This window comes from Amblyomma mixtum, chromosome 9 (genome assembly GCF_055824585.1).
Source record: "Amblyomma mixtum isolate Tamu chromosome 9, ASM5582458v1, whole genome shotgun sequence".
In the NCBI taxonomy this organism is placed as follows: domain Eukaryota; kingdom Metazoa; phylum Arthropoda; class Arachnida; order Ixodida; family Ixodidae; genus Amblyomma; species Amblyomma mixtum.
Genome location: NC_143020.1, coordinates 112,090,832 through 112,106,127, shown reverse-complemented (window position 1 = coordinate 112,106,127; position 15,296 = coordinate 112,090,832). Strand labels below are relative to the sequence as shown.

At 46.9% G+C, this 15,296-nt stretch overlaps 1 protein-coding gene across 2 annotated transcripts in view; it reads right to left on the bottom strand.

The window, feature by feature from the left end:
* The window catches only part of Ino80 (chromatin-remodeling ATPase INO80), a 71,936-nt gene that overhangs the window by 43,267 nt on the left and 13,373 nt on the right, over positions 1-15,296 (bottom strand). For both annotated transcript variants that reach the window (XM_089561417.1, XM_089561416.1), the window contains exons 6-18: positions 14,490-14,543; positions 13,476-13,724; positions 10,418-10,562; positions 9,510-9,577; positions 8,373-8,442; positions 7,861-7,961; positions 6,925-7,038; positions 6,748-6,843; positions 6,422-6,624; positions 5,409-5,493; positions 3,815-4,018; positions 2,406-2,573; positions 208-307 (exon numbers count right to left, since the gene is read on the bottom strand). In XM_089561417.1, coding sequence (XP_089417543.1) covers positions 208-307; positions 2,406-2,573; positions 3,815-4,018; positions 5,409-5,493; positions 6,422-6,624; positions 6,748-6,843; positions 6,925-7,038; positions 7,861-7,961; positions 8,373-8,442; positions 9,510-9,577; positions 10,418-10,562; positions 13,476-13,724; positions 14,490-14,543 — 1,657 coding nt within the window. The remainder of the gene's footprint in view (positions 1-207; positions 308-2,405; positions 2,574-3,814; positions 4,019-5,408; positions 5,494-6,421; positions 6,625-6,747; positions 6,844-6,924; positions 7,039-7,860; positions 7,962-8,372; positions 8,443-9,509; positions 9,578-10,417; positions 10,563-13,475; positions 13,725-14,489; positions 14,544-15,296) is intronic.

Below are 15,296 nucleotides of genomic sequence, written 5' to 3'. Positions count from 1 at the left end.
CTCACTCCACTGTCATTACATTACTCTAGTTTTAAACATTTTCATTCCCATCAAAGTTTTTATCCCCATAAAAGATTGCTGGCAGTGATTATGTAACGAACTAAAGCTCAATGGGGTTGAATACAGTTCTACTTTCCCCACAAATGTGCCTGCTGAATGTGGAGCGATGCAGAGAAAGCAATCACTAGTGAGGGCGGAGTGACTGACCTTGGGAGAAGAGGAAGCGGGACAGCTCGAACGTGGACCCCTTCATGTGGAACGGCGAACGGACCTCCCTCCTCTCAAACAGGTCCGGGTGGTTGCAGACCTGGATGGACCCAGAGAGAAACCTTTTACTGCCAGCAAGTACAATATTAAAGGGACACTGAGGAGAAATTGAAGTTGGCTTGTATCGACAGAATACCAGCTCCTGATTACAAAAACGCCACTCATACTGACAACAAAGCTCTTGTAACGTAGAAAAGAGCAAGAACCAAAATACAGGTATCGCCGCCACAGGCCAAACTCACAAGTACAAGCGTGATGACGTCATAGGACAAAACAATGTTGCTAGAACCAATGGTTCTAGCAACACTAGGACACGAGAAGCCACGAATCACTGAGGTGCAGTCAATGCACGCGCAAATCTCCTTGACGTCGCCAGATGGTGCCACGTACCCGACAGCTACGCCCGCGCCTGCAGCATCGGAACCAATCAGTGCGTGCTCACTGGCGGTAGGCGGGCTCCCGGTATTCCGCTAACAGTAACAAGGTACATGGTATGCTAAAGGTGTCTATTTGCGAGAACTTCATTGACGACTTCAAGAGCGGGATCCTTCGTAGCGCTGGCAAAACGCCGGTGCAAACATAAACGAAGCGTCAGTAGCGACGACCGCAATAGCTGATAGATGCCTTCAACGTGCGGCCGGCGGTAGCTTTGTTTTCGGCTGCTGCTAGGCCGCACTGCTGGAGGCCAGAAATCACGGAGTCTGCATTACGTCATGTGCACGTCATGTTTCACGTCACTTAGTCCTGTGTCGTCATAAGAGAATCCCAAGTTTGAATCAGAGCGGCGGGAAAAACTTTGTCAACTTCAAATCCAAATTTCTTAGAAATAAATGCTTCTTTCGCTGCCGGCCAAGTGCCAACAAAGCCATGAAATGCCAAACTATCCGATTTTGCTGTAAAAAAAAATATTGGTAGAGCTCTCCTCAGTGTCCCTTTAAGCGCTGTACAGATCAGTGCCTCAGTGCCTAGTTGGATCGAAGCTAGCTAATCGTCCCACTGCGTCGATGCCAGCCAGGCGAGAGACTGAAGACACACTCACTTTAAGATGACATGAACTTTGAGTTTAAAGTTGAAAACAACAAAATGACTTCTTTGCTAGTGAATCTGCACAAAGTGTAGTCAATTCCTCCCACTGTTCATTTCACTCTTCCTCCTGCATTTGACATTGTCCTCAAAATAAAAAAAAGTGAGCAAAAAAAAAAAACTTCAGCATACTGACACTTTATGCCCTTTTCACAAATAGCACCATACTTTTTTTTTCTTGTCCATCTCAAGGTCTTGTTTAAGTCTACCTGATGGCAACTCTCCTTAGTTCTAATCGTATGACATCCAAAACTCTTAAAGGTGCCCTGAAGAGGAATTTGAACTTGTCTTTTTGCCGCGGGAACTCGATCTACACGTTCCGAGCTTTCTTAGAAACTGCGATTTACTGCCCTGTGTGGCCGATTTCCCCAATTAAATCGAATTAACGTCCGGCTCCCGCCTTTTTTTTTAAAATTCTGCCTCGTACGGTGGGCGGAGTCGACCATCGCGTGGAGTGCCTTTCACCCAGTCCCATGGCAGCTTGCCGCTCTGCCATCGGCGGAGTAATACGTAGTAGTCCGTAGTAGCAAATAGTCCGCGCGTATTTTTATTTCTTCGGGCTTATTTTGCGGCTATATTATCTACGAATGAAACTATTTATTCGCGGAAACCTAAAAAACAAAATGAAGCGAAAGCAAAGCCTCCACGGAGCTGGCTGAAAGGCGCTCCCGCATTGGTCGACTCCGCCCACCGTACGAGGCAGAATAAAAAAAAAAAAGGGCGGGAGCCGGACGTTAATTCGTTTTAATTGGGGAAATCAGCCACACAGGGCAATAAGTCACTGTTTCTAAGAATGCTAGGAACGTGTGGATCGAGTTCCCACAGAAAAAAGACATGTTCAGAATCCTCTTCAGTGCACCTTTAAGGTCAAAATGCCAAGCTTTTTTTTTTTTCTCTGTAAAAGCACGGAGTTGGACTTCTGATTGCTAATTTAAAGAGAAAGAAACAATTAAGCAACTTCAATTAACAAAACCGCCAAATTCATGGAAGCAGACAGCACAGTGGCAACCCATTCTTCCACACATCAAAAACTGCTCCCCAAATGTGAGACCGACCTTTCGGAACTGCATGACGAGGTTCATGAGGCTGGAGGTGGCTGACTGTGCCTGCGAGGAGGCAGCGCCCGACGACTGCATCAGGTCCTCGATGGAGATCTTGTTGCGAAGCCCCTGGTAGAGGGCCTTCTGTCGCTGCGCCAGCCAGCAGTACACCTGGACCTCGATCTGAAAAGGGTTGGAACGACGTCGCTCCATCTTGTGTCGCTCGCTTCCAGGCAGTTCAATTCAGAGCTCCAATCTCCATCACACTTTCTTCTATCTCATGCTAGTGACCTGCTTTGCCCTTTGAACAGGTGCATTAGTCTCACATGTCACATTAACTAAACTGATTGGTTTTTACACTTACATCACTCTCTGCCGTCAAAGGGCACAATGCTCAACAAACATAAAACATAGGCATGACCAAGCTCATCACTATACTCCATAACAACATTTCTTGGCAATGCACCCAAAGTTAGGGAGCCAAAAGACACCCTCTTTTCCTACGCAAAGAAAACAGACCGCGGTAGGAGCTATTAGTTTTCTCTTAAAACAAAGCATAGCTTCAATAGTCATTATTTAAGACATGTTTCTAGCATAAATGTATGTTATAAGTTTTAAGTGTTGGATGGTCACAGAAAAAGGAATCTCTTTTGACTGCAACAGGCTGTTAAGTCAAATGTTTAGGGGAATCCCCCAAGGTGGAGTAGATTTGTAATAAGGGAGTAATTACTCATTGGCATCCACCCGAGTGCAGCCATACGGCTACAAAGGAAAGCTATACAGCTTTCTCAGAAACTTCGTAGTTAAAGAAAAATTTGTCCTGGTCCGGGGTTCGAACCCAGGACCACCGCTACACCGGAGCAGTCGCTCTACCAATTGAGCTAACCAGGACGGCAAGCTTATGGTAGGACGAGAGCGAATTGATCAATAACTCGAGTTACTGATCAATTCGCTCTCGTCCTACCATAAGCTTGCCGTTCTGGTTAGCTCAGTTGGTAGAGCGACTGCTCCGGTGAAGCGGTGGTCCTGGGTTCGAACCCCGGACCAGGACGAATTTTTCTTTAACTACGAAGTTTCTGAGAAAGCTGTATAGCTTTCCTTTGTAGCCGTATGGCTGCGCTCGGGTGGATGCCAATGAGTAATTACTCCCTTATAACAGGCTGTTAGGTGCATCCAGTTCTAATACACTTTCATAGATGGCGCCACCTGCTCCAGCAACCAGCGAAGGAACTGAGTAGCGTGCGAGGTGGCTGTCTTGCTGCCAAACTAACAGCGAAGTGGCACTTATAGAGGCTCTGCTCCTGTATCTTCATCTTCATTGCCAAAGAAAGCTGTCGCCAAGTACAACTAACGGCAGGTGTTCCTCCTACTTGAGAACTAACCGTAACAGAGAGACACGGTACGAGTGTCGTCTGTCGGACTACCTTGTCGGAGAGCTCGTTCTCGACGTCCTTCTTGATGCGGCGCAGCATGAAGGGCTTGAGGATCATGTGCAGCCGCGACAGGTGCTTCTCGTCGATGGTCGACTTGTTCTCGGCGTGGCTCTCGATGTCCCGCGAGAACCACTCGTTGAACTCCTCGTGCGAGTCGAACAGCGTCGGCATGATAAAGTGCAGCAGGGCCCAGAGCTGCAATGCGAGCATTGCATGAGCGCACATCACTGGTTTGGTTTGGTTTGTGGGGTTTAACGTCCCAAAGCGACTAAGGCTATGAGAGACGCCGTAGTGGAGGGCTCCGGAAATTTCGACCACCTGGGGTTCTTTGACGTGCACTGACATCGCACAGTACACGGGCCTCTAGAATATCTCCCCGAAAGAAATTCCAGCCGCCGCGGCCGGGATCGAACCCGCGTCTTTCGGGTCAGCAGCCGAGCACCATAACCACTGAGCCACCGCGGCGGCAGCGCACATCACTGATAAGCCCATTGATAGGGCACACTGATAAGCACAGCCCAATGGGAACAACTCTCCACATTAGTGGTTTCTGTCCGCTGACTGAATCTGTCAACCGAATCAATGAGTGGTTGAACCCTTTTGAACGCAACTGCAGAGCCCAGAGAAGCAGCGTACAGTCAGCGTCAATTGGCCACTCTCTCACTGATCACCAATGAAGCTCATCATTTTTCACACTGGTTGAACGAGCTTATTCAATAAATTTTTCCTGGTGTTACCACAGCTCACTCTCCACAAAAAAAAGTGGCAACAAGAGATCAACGATCCAAGCAGCCAGCTATGCTTATGCAGTATTTTGCTTAACCTCCTTGAAGGTATGAATTGTGGTAGGACACTTTATCAGGGTAGGTTAGGCCTAAAGTGACTCCCTTCATATCGATTCATACTGTACAGATTCGATCACACTTGTCCAGAGCGCTGGAAAGGTGCCGTTCGGGGGGAAATCAGAGAAATTATGAAGCAGCTATTGACTTTCATTGGTAATGCTTGCTCTGGAGAGCAGCTGAATAGAGGCGTGAACGCACAGGCACCAGCGCCTTACTACTAGCAAAGCAGCTGCGAAAAGATTTCAGTCCATTTGCTCCGCAGCACACCGTCCGAGCACTCTAGACAAGTGTGATCGACTATGTACAAGCACCACAAAACCAAAAAGGACAGGCAAGGAAATCGAATTGCGAGTACCAATGGATAGATTTCTATGAGCCAAAGCAACACAATGGGCTACGAGGTATATAGTGCCACGCGCCTAACGTGCCGCGCGGCCTCCGCGCTGAGTCGAAGACGACGACGAAGCGGCGGTGGACTCTCGCGGCGTGCTTGTTCTGTTTGGTGTCGTGGAAGCTAGCTCTATAATTAAAAGAAGGCTCCCAGTCTTGGGCTCTTCCTGACGCCTATCTCCACGGCCCCTCTGGTCGTGACAATAGTACTGGAGGGCACTGGCTTAATTTTGACCACATGGGGTTCTTTACTTTGGCATTTCACCTCCATTGAACCGCAACATAACTATGGTCATGAAATGAACTTGGCCAGGGAACAACACCAAGCCCAGCCCACCAAAGCTGCCTACCTCAGCCATGGTGTTCTGGATGGGGGTGCCCGTCAGGAGGAGCCGGTTGCGACAGTGAAACGAGAGCAGGATCTTCCACCGGACGCTGTGCACACAGAAGAAAGAGGTCACCTTCTCACAGACATTGGAAATGCATTTTCTTTTCTTGAAATTTAAACAGCGCTAACTTTTCAGACGAATACTCAGATAGACATGACATGAGAAAAGAAAACGCATCACCAACTAGCCCCGCAACGTATTTTACTAAGTGAACTTTCTTCTACTGTGGGCCCTTTCTTTTGTGTTTCTTCTGTTAAGCCTGACCCTTTGAAGATTGTGAGTGCCATCGCAGCCGACACCTGTCAGCGCCTGTCCTGTCATGTCTATCTGAGTATTCGTCTGAAAAGTCAGCGCTGTTTAAATTTCAAGAAAAGAAAACGCATCACCAACTAGCCCCGCCACATGTTTTACTATTTGGAAATGCAGCTCGGGGAAACTAGTACTAGCAGCGTAACGACCCATCCATCAAAACAGCGCTGCAAATTCAGAAAAGGTCTCTCTATGGTCTCTAGTAAGGGTAGCATGCGTTGCTGTCCCTTCACTGACTAAATGGATGATGATGATGATGATTCATGCTTATGGCGCAAAGGACAGCTTTGGCCGAAGTATTTCTGTCTACATAAGAAGGCTCAGAGGTCCAATTCCCAAGCACTTCACCCCAGAGAAGCCAAGTACGAGGCCGGGAGAAAGCGACACTGGGGATCGAATGCCACACCTCCCGTATACAAGGCGAATGCTCAAACAACTAGGCCACCACTTCGGTCACTGAATAAATTGAGCTTCCCTTGCGCGTGTTTCTGATGAAATTGTACATTATGAATTTCAGCTATATCAAACTATTTCACGATTCTTGAACACGTTCGTGATAATGAGGCTCGACTGCAGTTTCCAGACAGGCCAAAGAGTGCTCGGAAACTCCCAGCCTAGACTGTGCGATGCACAACCTCCCATGGAGGGCTTTTTTTTCGTGGTACCTGGAGGTGCTCTTGATGGCCTGTGCCTCGTCGAGCACCATGTACTGCCAGTGGATGCGCTGGAAGTACTTGACGTCCTGCACCACCAGCTGGTACGAGGTGACCACCACGTGGAAGGAGGCCCGCTCCCCTCCGAGGTGCTGGCCGTTCCAGAACTGCCGCAGAACCTTGCGGTCGCTCGTGTTGCCCCAGTAAGGGACCACCTTTCAATGAGAGGGGGGGGGGGGGGGGGGGGGGGGGGGGGTAAAAAAAGAACAAATGAGCCCCTCATCATTTCCCCTCTCTACCAAAATTTGCATTGGTTTCAACAAGGAATGTTCGCCCACCCTGAATTTCGGGACAAACTTGGTGAGCTCCTGTTGCCAGTTGTGCAATGTGGATGCCGGGGCAATGACCAGGAAAGGGCCCCAGATGTTCTGAACCTGCAAGCATATAGTCGAGGTGAACACAGTCACACCTCCACCCGCAGAAATATTGCAGCGGGACTCAGGCATGACTCATACCTCAGCCAACGCAGCCAGGAAGGCGATGGTTTGGACGGTCTTGCCCAGGCCCATCTCATCGGCGAGGATCCCGTTGATGCCCTTGTCGTACAAGCTGTACAACCAGTTCATGCCCTGAAACAAGCAAAAATACCAATATCAGCAGGATAAAACAACAAAGTTCGGAAAAAATCCAGGGGACACTTTGACGGTCTGAAGTGCACGAGGCGAAAGCCTTTCCACGCGACTAATTAGTCATGACCCATGAATAACTAGTCATAACTAACTAGTCATGATTGGTTAATGACTAACTAGTCATGGCTAATTATTTGATGACTGGTTAATGACTAGTTAGCAATGACTAATTAGCTGACTGATTAAAGACTAGTTAGTCATGACTAGTTATGACTTTCACTTCAGATGTAACCGACAGACAGACAGAGTCATGGCAGCGAGTATGAGCCATTAAAGGCTTTCGCCTTAAAAGTAGTATGCTTACTAAATTGGTTTTCACCGCAGCTTTTTTTAGCACAAAAAATGTGCCAAGCTAACATCTGAGCTAACATGTACTATTCCTAACCAATCATGTTTTTTAAGTGGGTGAGATGGTATTTTTACAAACACGAAAAACTAGTTCAAATTATGCAGTGGTTGAATTATTAGAAGCCTTTTTTTTTTAAATACACATAGCAATGGTGAGAATAAAGCAACAGTTTAAATAAACAGGAACCTACTGTGTGCAATTCCCAAATATAGGCTCTGCCATGAAAATGTGCGTTTCACTCAAGTGCGTCCACACATATTTTCATCTTCGTTAGCGATGCACACATAGTTGAGTCTCAATAAAAATTAACTCAACAGTAGCTGCGCCTTTGCTGTGCTTACTAGATTAGCCAGTGCTGATCTGCTCAATTTTCCAGAAGGTTGCAAAACTAATGTTTTTCAAAACATACATACCTTGAGCTGGTACGTCTTCAGCTTTCCCACAAACATCTGCGGTTGGGAGAGGTCCTCTGTGGCCAGGCTAGGGTCAGCCGTCACCCTGAAGTCCTCATTCACTGAAACAAAAAAAAATCCAGCCTTCATCAGCAAGACAGCACAACGGCTCCTTTCCTTTTAAGAGCATTAGCTCTTACTCATTTCACAGGGTCTGCTACCACCCTAATATCACAGCCCCAATTGTGGCAGCAACTACTCATCACATTTCGAGATTTCGTGGGGTCTGCTACCACACTGAGATCACAGCGCCATCTGTGGCAGCAACTAGAAAACAGCAGATCTCACAGCAAATCAAAAAGCTCACGCTCGTCACTTAAACGTCTTCCAGATGGTGGCGGCCATTTTTTGTGAAGAGCAAATGGTTAAAGCACGAGAGAAACCTATATATTCTTTCATTCAACTTTCAAAAAAAAAAGTTTCAGCTGCTGGATTAAAAACGAGAGCCACGGGAAGTGGCACGGAGAACTCACGGTCATTCTGTGGTGCCGCCCCCTTTTTCGGGCTCTTCAGGATCTTCACCTCGGCATCAAACCCTTCGGTCTGCAATGGAGTGCAGGTCAGGCATTTTTCAGCAAGAGTTGTTTAGCTGTACACTTCATGATGATAGGTCTTCTTCCCAAGATTAACGGTATACCGAATCATCTCTCAGCTCCCAAAATACTTGCCAAAGCCACCTATAATACCGATTTCACATTAACCTGGCAACACTCTATCCCGAAAATTGATTCCATGCTCTCGTGGGTCCAAGCTTCCACAAATCAGCAGTAGTCTAAACTAAAGTTGATTTGGTGACGAAAGTGAAGAAAAGGTGAAAGCGTTACAAGTTAAAAATGTTGAATTAAAAAGGTTTGTCAACTTACATTTACAAATGTTAACCCACAAAACAATAAGCATTACAAACTACAGCCAGTGATAGCCATGGATTGTGAAGAAACCATGCCAGCCTCAAAATTTTACAGTAGGATGGATACCTTATTTCTGTGGCACGCTTTTTTTCTCTACAATGGCACGGAAGACACTATTATGCATGAATCACGATGCGGTATTTGCCTATATGACCACTAAATAAATACACTTTTACTGTCATGCTGTTTCGGTTTCAACGACCGAAAGATGGCTGTGACGTCAAAGTGCGGAAAAACTACGATATAATCGCTGCTTCATCGGTTCAATTCACTGCAGGGCTGAAGCCAGCCTTTCTCAAGAGCTGGAATGACAATGAATGTAGAAGCAGCACTTGTACTACAGTTTTTTCATGCCTCATGTGACCGACAACCAAGCTCTGACGTCACACTCATCGTTCGGCTGTTGAAACCAAAACGAGAAATAAATTGAATCATAAATTACTTAGCACCCATAGGAGAATACCAAGCGGTAATCCATGTATAACAATGCCTTACGCATCATTACAAAGAAGAAAACTTGCACGCAAAAGTTAGACGTCTATGCTCCTTCAATGTTGTCATTTGTTAATCATTACATTTATCGAGGTCAAGAAACACAGATCACCACTTTCCCAATGCTTTTTCGGGCACAGAGAACTCAAAAGACCAAAGTCCCTACCACATGCGACTCCACTGTGATTTCTGACTGCTGGATTGGCTCACCTTGGCTTGGTGTTGCCTGTAGGCTTCCTCGGCGTTCCTCAGGGCCTGGGCCTTCACAACCTCCTTGTCTGCAAAGCACAAGAATGCAGGCAGGGGAATTCCATTGCTGCTTCAGTCTGCTGGTGTAAACAGAGGATGGAAGTTTGGGAAGAACCAGCAGTAATAGAGATAGCAATATAAAAGGAAACCAGCATCGCCGGCTCTTGACAATTCGAACTCAGAAGAAACAGGAAATTTCCTCGGGGCATGCGTAGGAATTACTGGCAGGCATTTCAATTCACTTGATGGTGATGAGGACAGAGTGTCAATACAAATAAACCGCCTGTTCGGAATAAATGGGTTCGAATTACCGAGATTCCACCGTAATCTGACGGCGGTGGAATCTCATCAATTTTGAACAAATCTTCAGTGCTCCCCTTTGAGTTCAACTATAGTAAACCCCTTTATAAGAGACATGTACTGGAGAGCAGTCTTGCACAGAATGCACAACAGTATTTTATAAATTTTTTTTCTTGTTTCCTTGGCAAGCCGTGAGGAAGCCCCATGAGTGCCGTTGCACGGGGTTGCCATGATTCATGGTCACTGCGGAAGTTCCGTCTTAGCCCCCTATGGGAAACCAACCACATAGTCTTGCATTGCTCATCTTATTTGAGAATTCATCTTAATCGAGTTTGTCTTAACGAGAGTCTACTGTACAACGATGTCATATCTGAACACGTTTTACGATGACAAAATTGCTGTCACAACAACGAAGTTCTTTGCACCCTTCATAAATTTCATTATAACAGAGTCTGGCCTGGAAAGCCACTGGGGTAAAAACCAAACAGGAAAGCCAGTATGAAGCAGTCCAGTTAGCTCTAATCAACACCATGCACCACGAAGACATGCGCAGTGGATTCCAAACTTACCGTAGTCATCATCCTCCGCGTCGAGAAGTGAGCTGGAGCGCGAACATGATGCCGACTCATCCAGGTTCTGCAGGATCTCTTCTTGGCGGAGGTCTGGACCACCACCCGCCATCTTGCGGCTCATAAAGTGCGCATACAACTCCGTCTGAGGGAAGGGGGAAAAAAAAAACAGCAACACGGCAGATTGTGCACATTAGATGCGAAGTCTGGAATAAATTCTGGCAAGAAGAAAACCAAAAATCCCAACTCTGTCAAAATTTAAATTGCAGCATTCTTGTTTTTCATGTCCTTTCCTGGTTCAGGTGAGAAAAATGCCCAATTTTTCCTCCTCTTTTCATTCTGTAATGCCAGAGCATGAAAAAGCTACCAGGTAATGTTTGGAGGCATTGTATTATTCATGCAGTAACTGCATTAGATTAAAGGGACTATGCAGTAAGTTAATTGCGATTACGTAAAGCAGGTGAGAGATAGGCATTCCATCACTCGTCACCCCAGCGCAAGAATTTTTGAGCTAGCATCAATAACAATGAAGTTATAGACGATTAAAAATCACGCTCCTCCTCTCCCGCCCATGAATACGTCATTGGCTGACGTTCGGTTTGCGACTTCCGGTTGCCGCATCCAGCACCCCAGCAGCAGCGTCTCTCCGGTCTCTCTTTGCATTCCTGGATTGCGGCGCACGTCGGATTTCTTTGCGTGTCACTGCGACAAAGGCATTACGAGTGACTCCCGAACTCCCGACAGAAGGAGGCGGCAGAGGTAAATTTAAAACATGTGCGTGAAGGCAACGCCCTGGCTCGCGCTTGCTTGAGGGGGTCGCGCGGCGGCTCGAGCAGACGATTTTCACGGCTGCCGGAAGCGTGTCCGTGACGTCGTGGCTGCCGCGGCTCCAGCGAATGACAACGTGTGGTGGCCTGCCGACGTCACGAGACTAGTGATGTCTATTTTCCTATTTTGGTTTCAAAGTTGGTCTCTATGAAGACACCAATCGACCCGCAAATTTTGAAAAACGCGGTTTTTAAAAGTTCACAATAAATTGCCGGCTCAGCCCTGAAGATTCATACTTGGTGTGAATGCTTCTTAGCATCATTTCTAAGTATTGAAAGCATTTACAAGTGACTTTTAATTCATCGCATAGTCCCTTTAAACACTGTCACTGCAGTGCAATCTCGGAAATCAAGACACCTCTGAGAAGTCAAGGCATCTCTACCTCAAATTTAGCCTGCAACCATTTGAAGCAGTTGACTGCACATATATCAAAGGTTTACATAGGGCTGGTAGTGTAGAGGGGACATATCTCATACAACTAACATGTTTGATATTTTGGCCCACTTGCAATGGTCACCATCACCTGGAGTCATTCACACAGTCTTCTGAAAGCAGTTCGTTCATCGCCAAATGAAGCAGTGAGTGCAGATCAACCTAATGATGGGCACTGACTTACAACTAAGCTTCCTACTGCGTCAACAGGCTGCTTAAACCACCAGACACTGCAACAAAACCACACATAGAAGGGAGAATTTCGTAGTCCAATTAAAGCATGGGTGGGACACCAACATGCGTCTTCGTCAGGTGGCAGGTTATATATATGCCCTCTTCCTTAGTCTCAGTCCTGCTTATGCTTCTGAAAATATTCTTTGCACTGTCTTTGTTTTTATGTAGCCTGTTCATGCAATAAAAAGGGGTAGCTGTAAGTTGAAAGCCTCGGCTGCATGCTCTCTGGTCTCGGTTGTTTAAATTGCGCTTAATCACCAACCTTCTGCACTTGAAGCAATGACACTAAGATGGCTTCGACAATGAAACTATGCAGTGGAGTGATGTACCACAAAGGTACAGCCTTTGTCAAAAGTTTGGAGCCCAGGGGGTTTGCTTCTGAGCCACACTGTGTGGTCCGTAATGCATCTCCAGCGCTCCAAATTTCCTGAAGGTAAAAAGATTTCTGGTCCTGCCTCCTCCAATGGGTAGGGCTGCCACAGATGCTTCAGGAGTCCCACTGCGAGGCTTAGAAGCAAACCCCCTGGGCTCTAAACTTTTGACAAAGACTGTACATTCCTGTCTCATTATGAATTTATCCCACTTCTTCACGTGGGGTGACTATTTCAAATGGGTCTCCTCTACCCTTTCCTGTCCTGGGCTGTCGCCATGGGTAGCTTCTTGTGCAGAATATCTACCCTCCTTGGATGCCCCCGTGCCCTTTTCCCTACCTTTCTCCAAAACCCTCCTTTCGTCATCACCACATGATCAAACCAATAGAGCCTTCACTCCTGCCTCTTCCCATCCTCTAGAGACCTCCTAAAATTCCACCCCTCGAGTCAGTGCACAATGAAGGCCTCTCTCCCGTCTTGTAGCAGCTGCAGCCAATTTACCTCAATAGGTTCCGTCTTAACGTCCTCAAAGATTACCCACCTGGACTAATGCTTAAAGGCACACTAAAGAAGATTCTGAGCTCGCCTTTTTACTGCAGGAACGGTCTACTTGCTCCAAGCATTCTGAGAAACTTCAAACTGAGAAACTTTAAATAATTGTTCTGCGTGGCCAACTTCCCTATTGATCAGATTAAACGTCTTGGCTCCCACCCTTTTTCTTAACTGACCTCTTAGAGTAGTAGTCAAGCAACGCATGTAGAGCCTTCCAGCAAGTCGCATAGTGGCCTTGCTTTCGTTTTTGTTTGTCACATTTCCGCAACTAAATAGTTTCAGCCGCAGACAACATAGCTGCAAATTAGGCCTACGGAAATTAAAATACATGTGTACTCTTTGCTTTCACAGATCACTCCACGTATTACTATATGTCGCTCCGCCAATGGCAGACTGCAAGCCACCATGCAACTGGGTGAAAGGCACTCCACGCGTTAGCCGACTCCTCTTTTCAAAGGAGAGTTCAAAAAAAAAAGGTGGGAGACAGGACTTTTAACCAGGTTTAATAAGAAAATCAGCCGCACAGAGCACTAATCCGAAGTTTCTCAGAATGCTTGGAGCAAGTAGACCGAATTCCCGCAGTAAAAAGGTGAGCGCAAAATCCCCTTTGACTGTGCCACCTACCAATTCCGCTCGCCCACCTGTGTGATGAGGAAGTTGAGCTTGCGCTGCTGCCGCTTGGCCTCACGGAGCTCAATGTCCATGCGCAGCTGCTCCTGGGCCTCCCGCTCGGCCCTCCGCCGATGCTCCTTCTCCACCTTCTCGTAGCGCTTCCAGTAGAGCGCCATCTCCCGGGCCAGCCGCCGGCCCCGGCCCCCCGCCACATCCCGGCCGGTCTTCTGCTGGCCCAGCGTTGAGCGACGGACCTCTCGCTGGCACGCCACCGCCAGCTGTGAACAGACGAGGACGCATTTTATGACATCACGGGTGAACTGATCAGCATGGGCACTGCCTTCATCACCATCAGCAGCAGCCTGACTACGCCCATTGCAGGGCAAAGGCCTCTCCCATGTCTCTCCAATTAACCCTGTCCCTTGCCAGTTGCGGCCACCATATCCCCGCAAACTTCTTAATCTCATCCACCCACCTAACTTCCTGCCGCCCCCTGCTATGCTTGCAGTCTCTTGGAATCCACTCCGTTACCCTTAAGAACTGTCAGTTATCGTGCCTTCGCATTGCATGCCCTGCCCAAGCCCACTTCTTCCTCTTGATTTCAACTAGGATGTCATTAACCCGCGTTTGTTCCCTCACCCACTCCGCAAGCTTCCAATCTCCATCATTTTACAGCTATCATTTTTGTTTTATATCTATCATTTTTCTTTCCATAGCTCGCTGCGGTCCTTAAGAACCCTTTTTGTTTTCGCCCCATAGGTGGGTACCCTTGGCATTTCAAAAGACCACACTTCTAACCTTCTAACATCATGAAGTGAACAGAGCAATCTGACATGACACACACAGAGAGAGACAAAGAATGAGAACAAACACAGCACTATCAACTCATTCTTCCTATCACTGTATGTGTGTCTCAGATTGCGCTGTTCACTTCATGATGCTTCATAACCAACTAGCATGTTAAAACATCTTGATGCCCTTCTGAACAACTCCCAGCTTCCAGGGCCACTGGACATCCTACATGGGACAAAAGGCACACCAACCTTCTTGGCATTCGTCAGCATCTCCTTGTGGGCATTCACCTTCTGCTTCTGGCCCTGCAAGAGAAAGACAGGATAAGTTGTCTGCTTTCAAGCCAGCACAGGCACTGGCTTTTTTGTGACTGTGAAGCATGACAAAAAGAGCGGGCGCAAAAAGACCTTTAAAGGTGCACTAAAGAGGATTCTGAACTCGTCTTTTTACTACTGGATTGCATTTCATGGCAATTCTTTTAGCTGTTCGTTTGTTAGTGCCATTGGTAAGTGCTCCCTTTGATATCGGAGCCAGCGAATCCTTAGACTTAGTCGTGGTAGTGAAAATGTTTTGCTGTAAGTCATAGTGCCACAAGTCGCAACTGCAACTAACAGCAGTGGAAGGCCAAAAGAATGAATCATGAAAAGAACTACTAAAGAATACAAAAGTAGATTTGTTCTCCTTATTTTCTGTGTTTTTCTGCTTGTGCTTTCCGTGTCTCTAAAACATTTGTCATCTGACACCGACCATGACCGAAGGCTTCGCAGACCCTTATTTGAAAGCCTGGATCCAGAAATTGCTAACTATTGCTTCCTGAAGTACATAAACAATGCATGAAACCCTCTTTGGTTGGTCAGTTTTGTTTTTTGGTTTTGGTTTTTGAGGAAAGGAAATGGCACAGTATCTGTCTCACATCTCGGTGGACACCTGAACTGCCCTGTTAGAGAAGGGATAAAGGAGGTAGTGAGAGAAGAAAGGAAGAAAAAAGTGTCGTACTGGAGAGCTCCAACAATTTCCACCACCTGTGATCGTTAACTTGCATGGGCGGCCATTTCGCC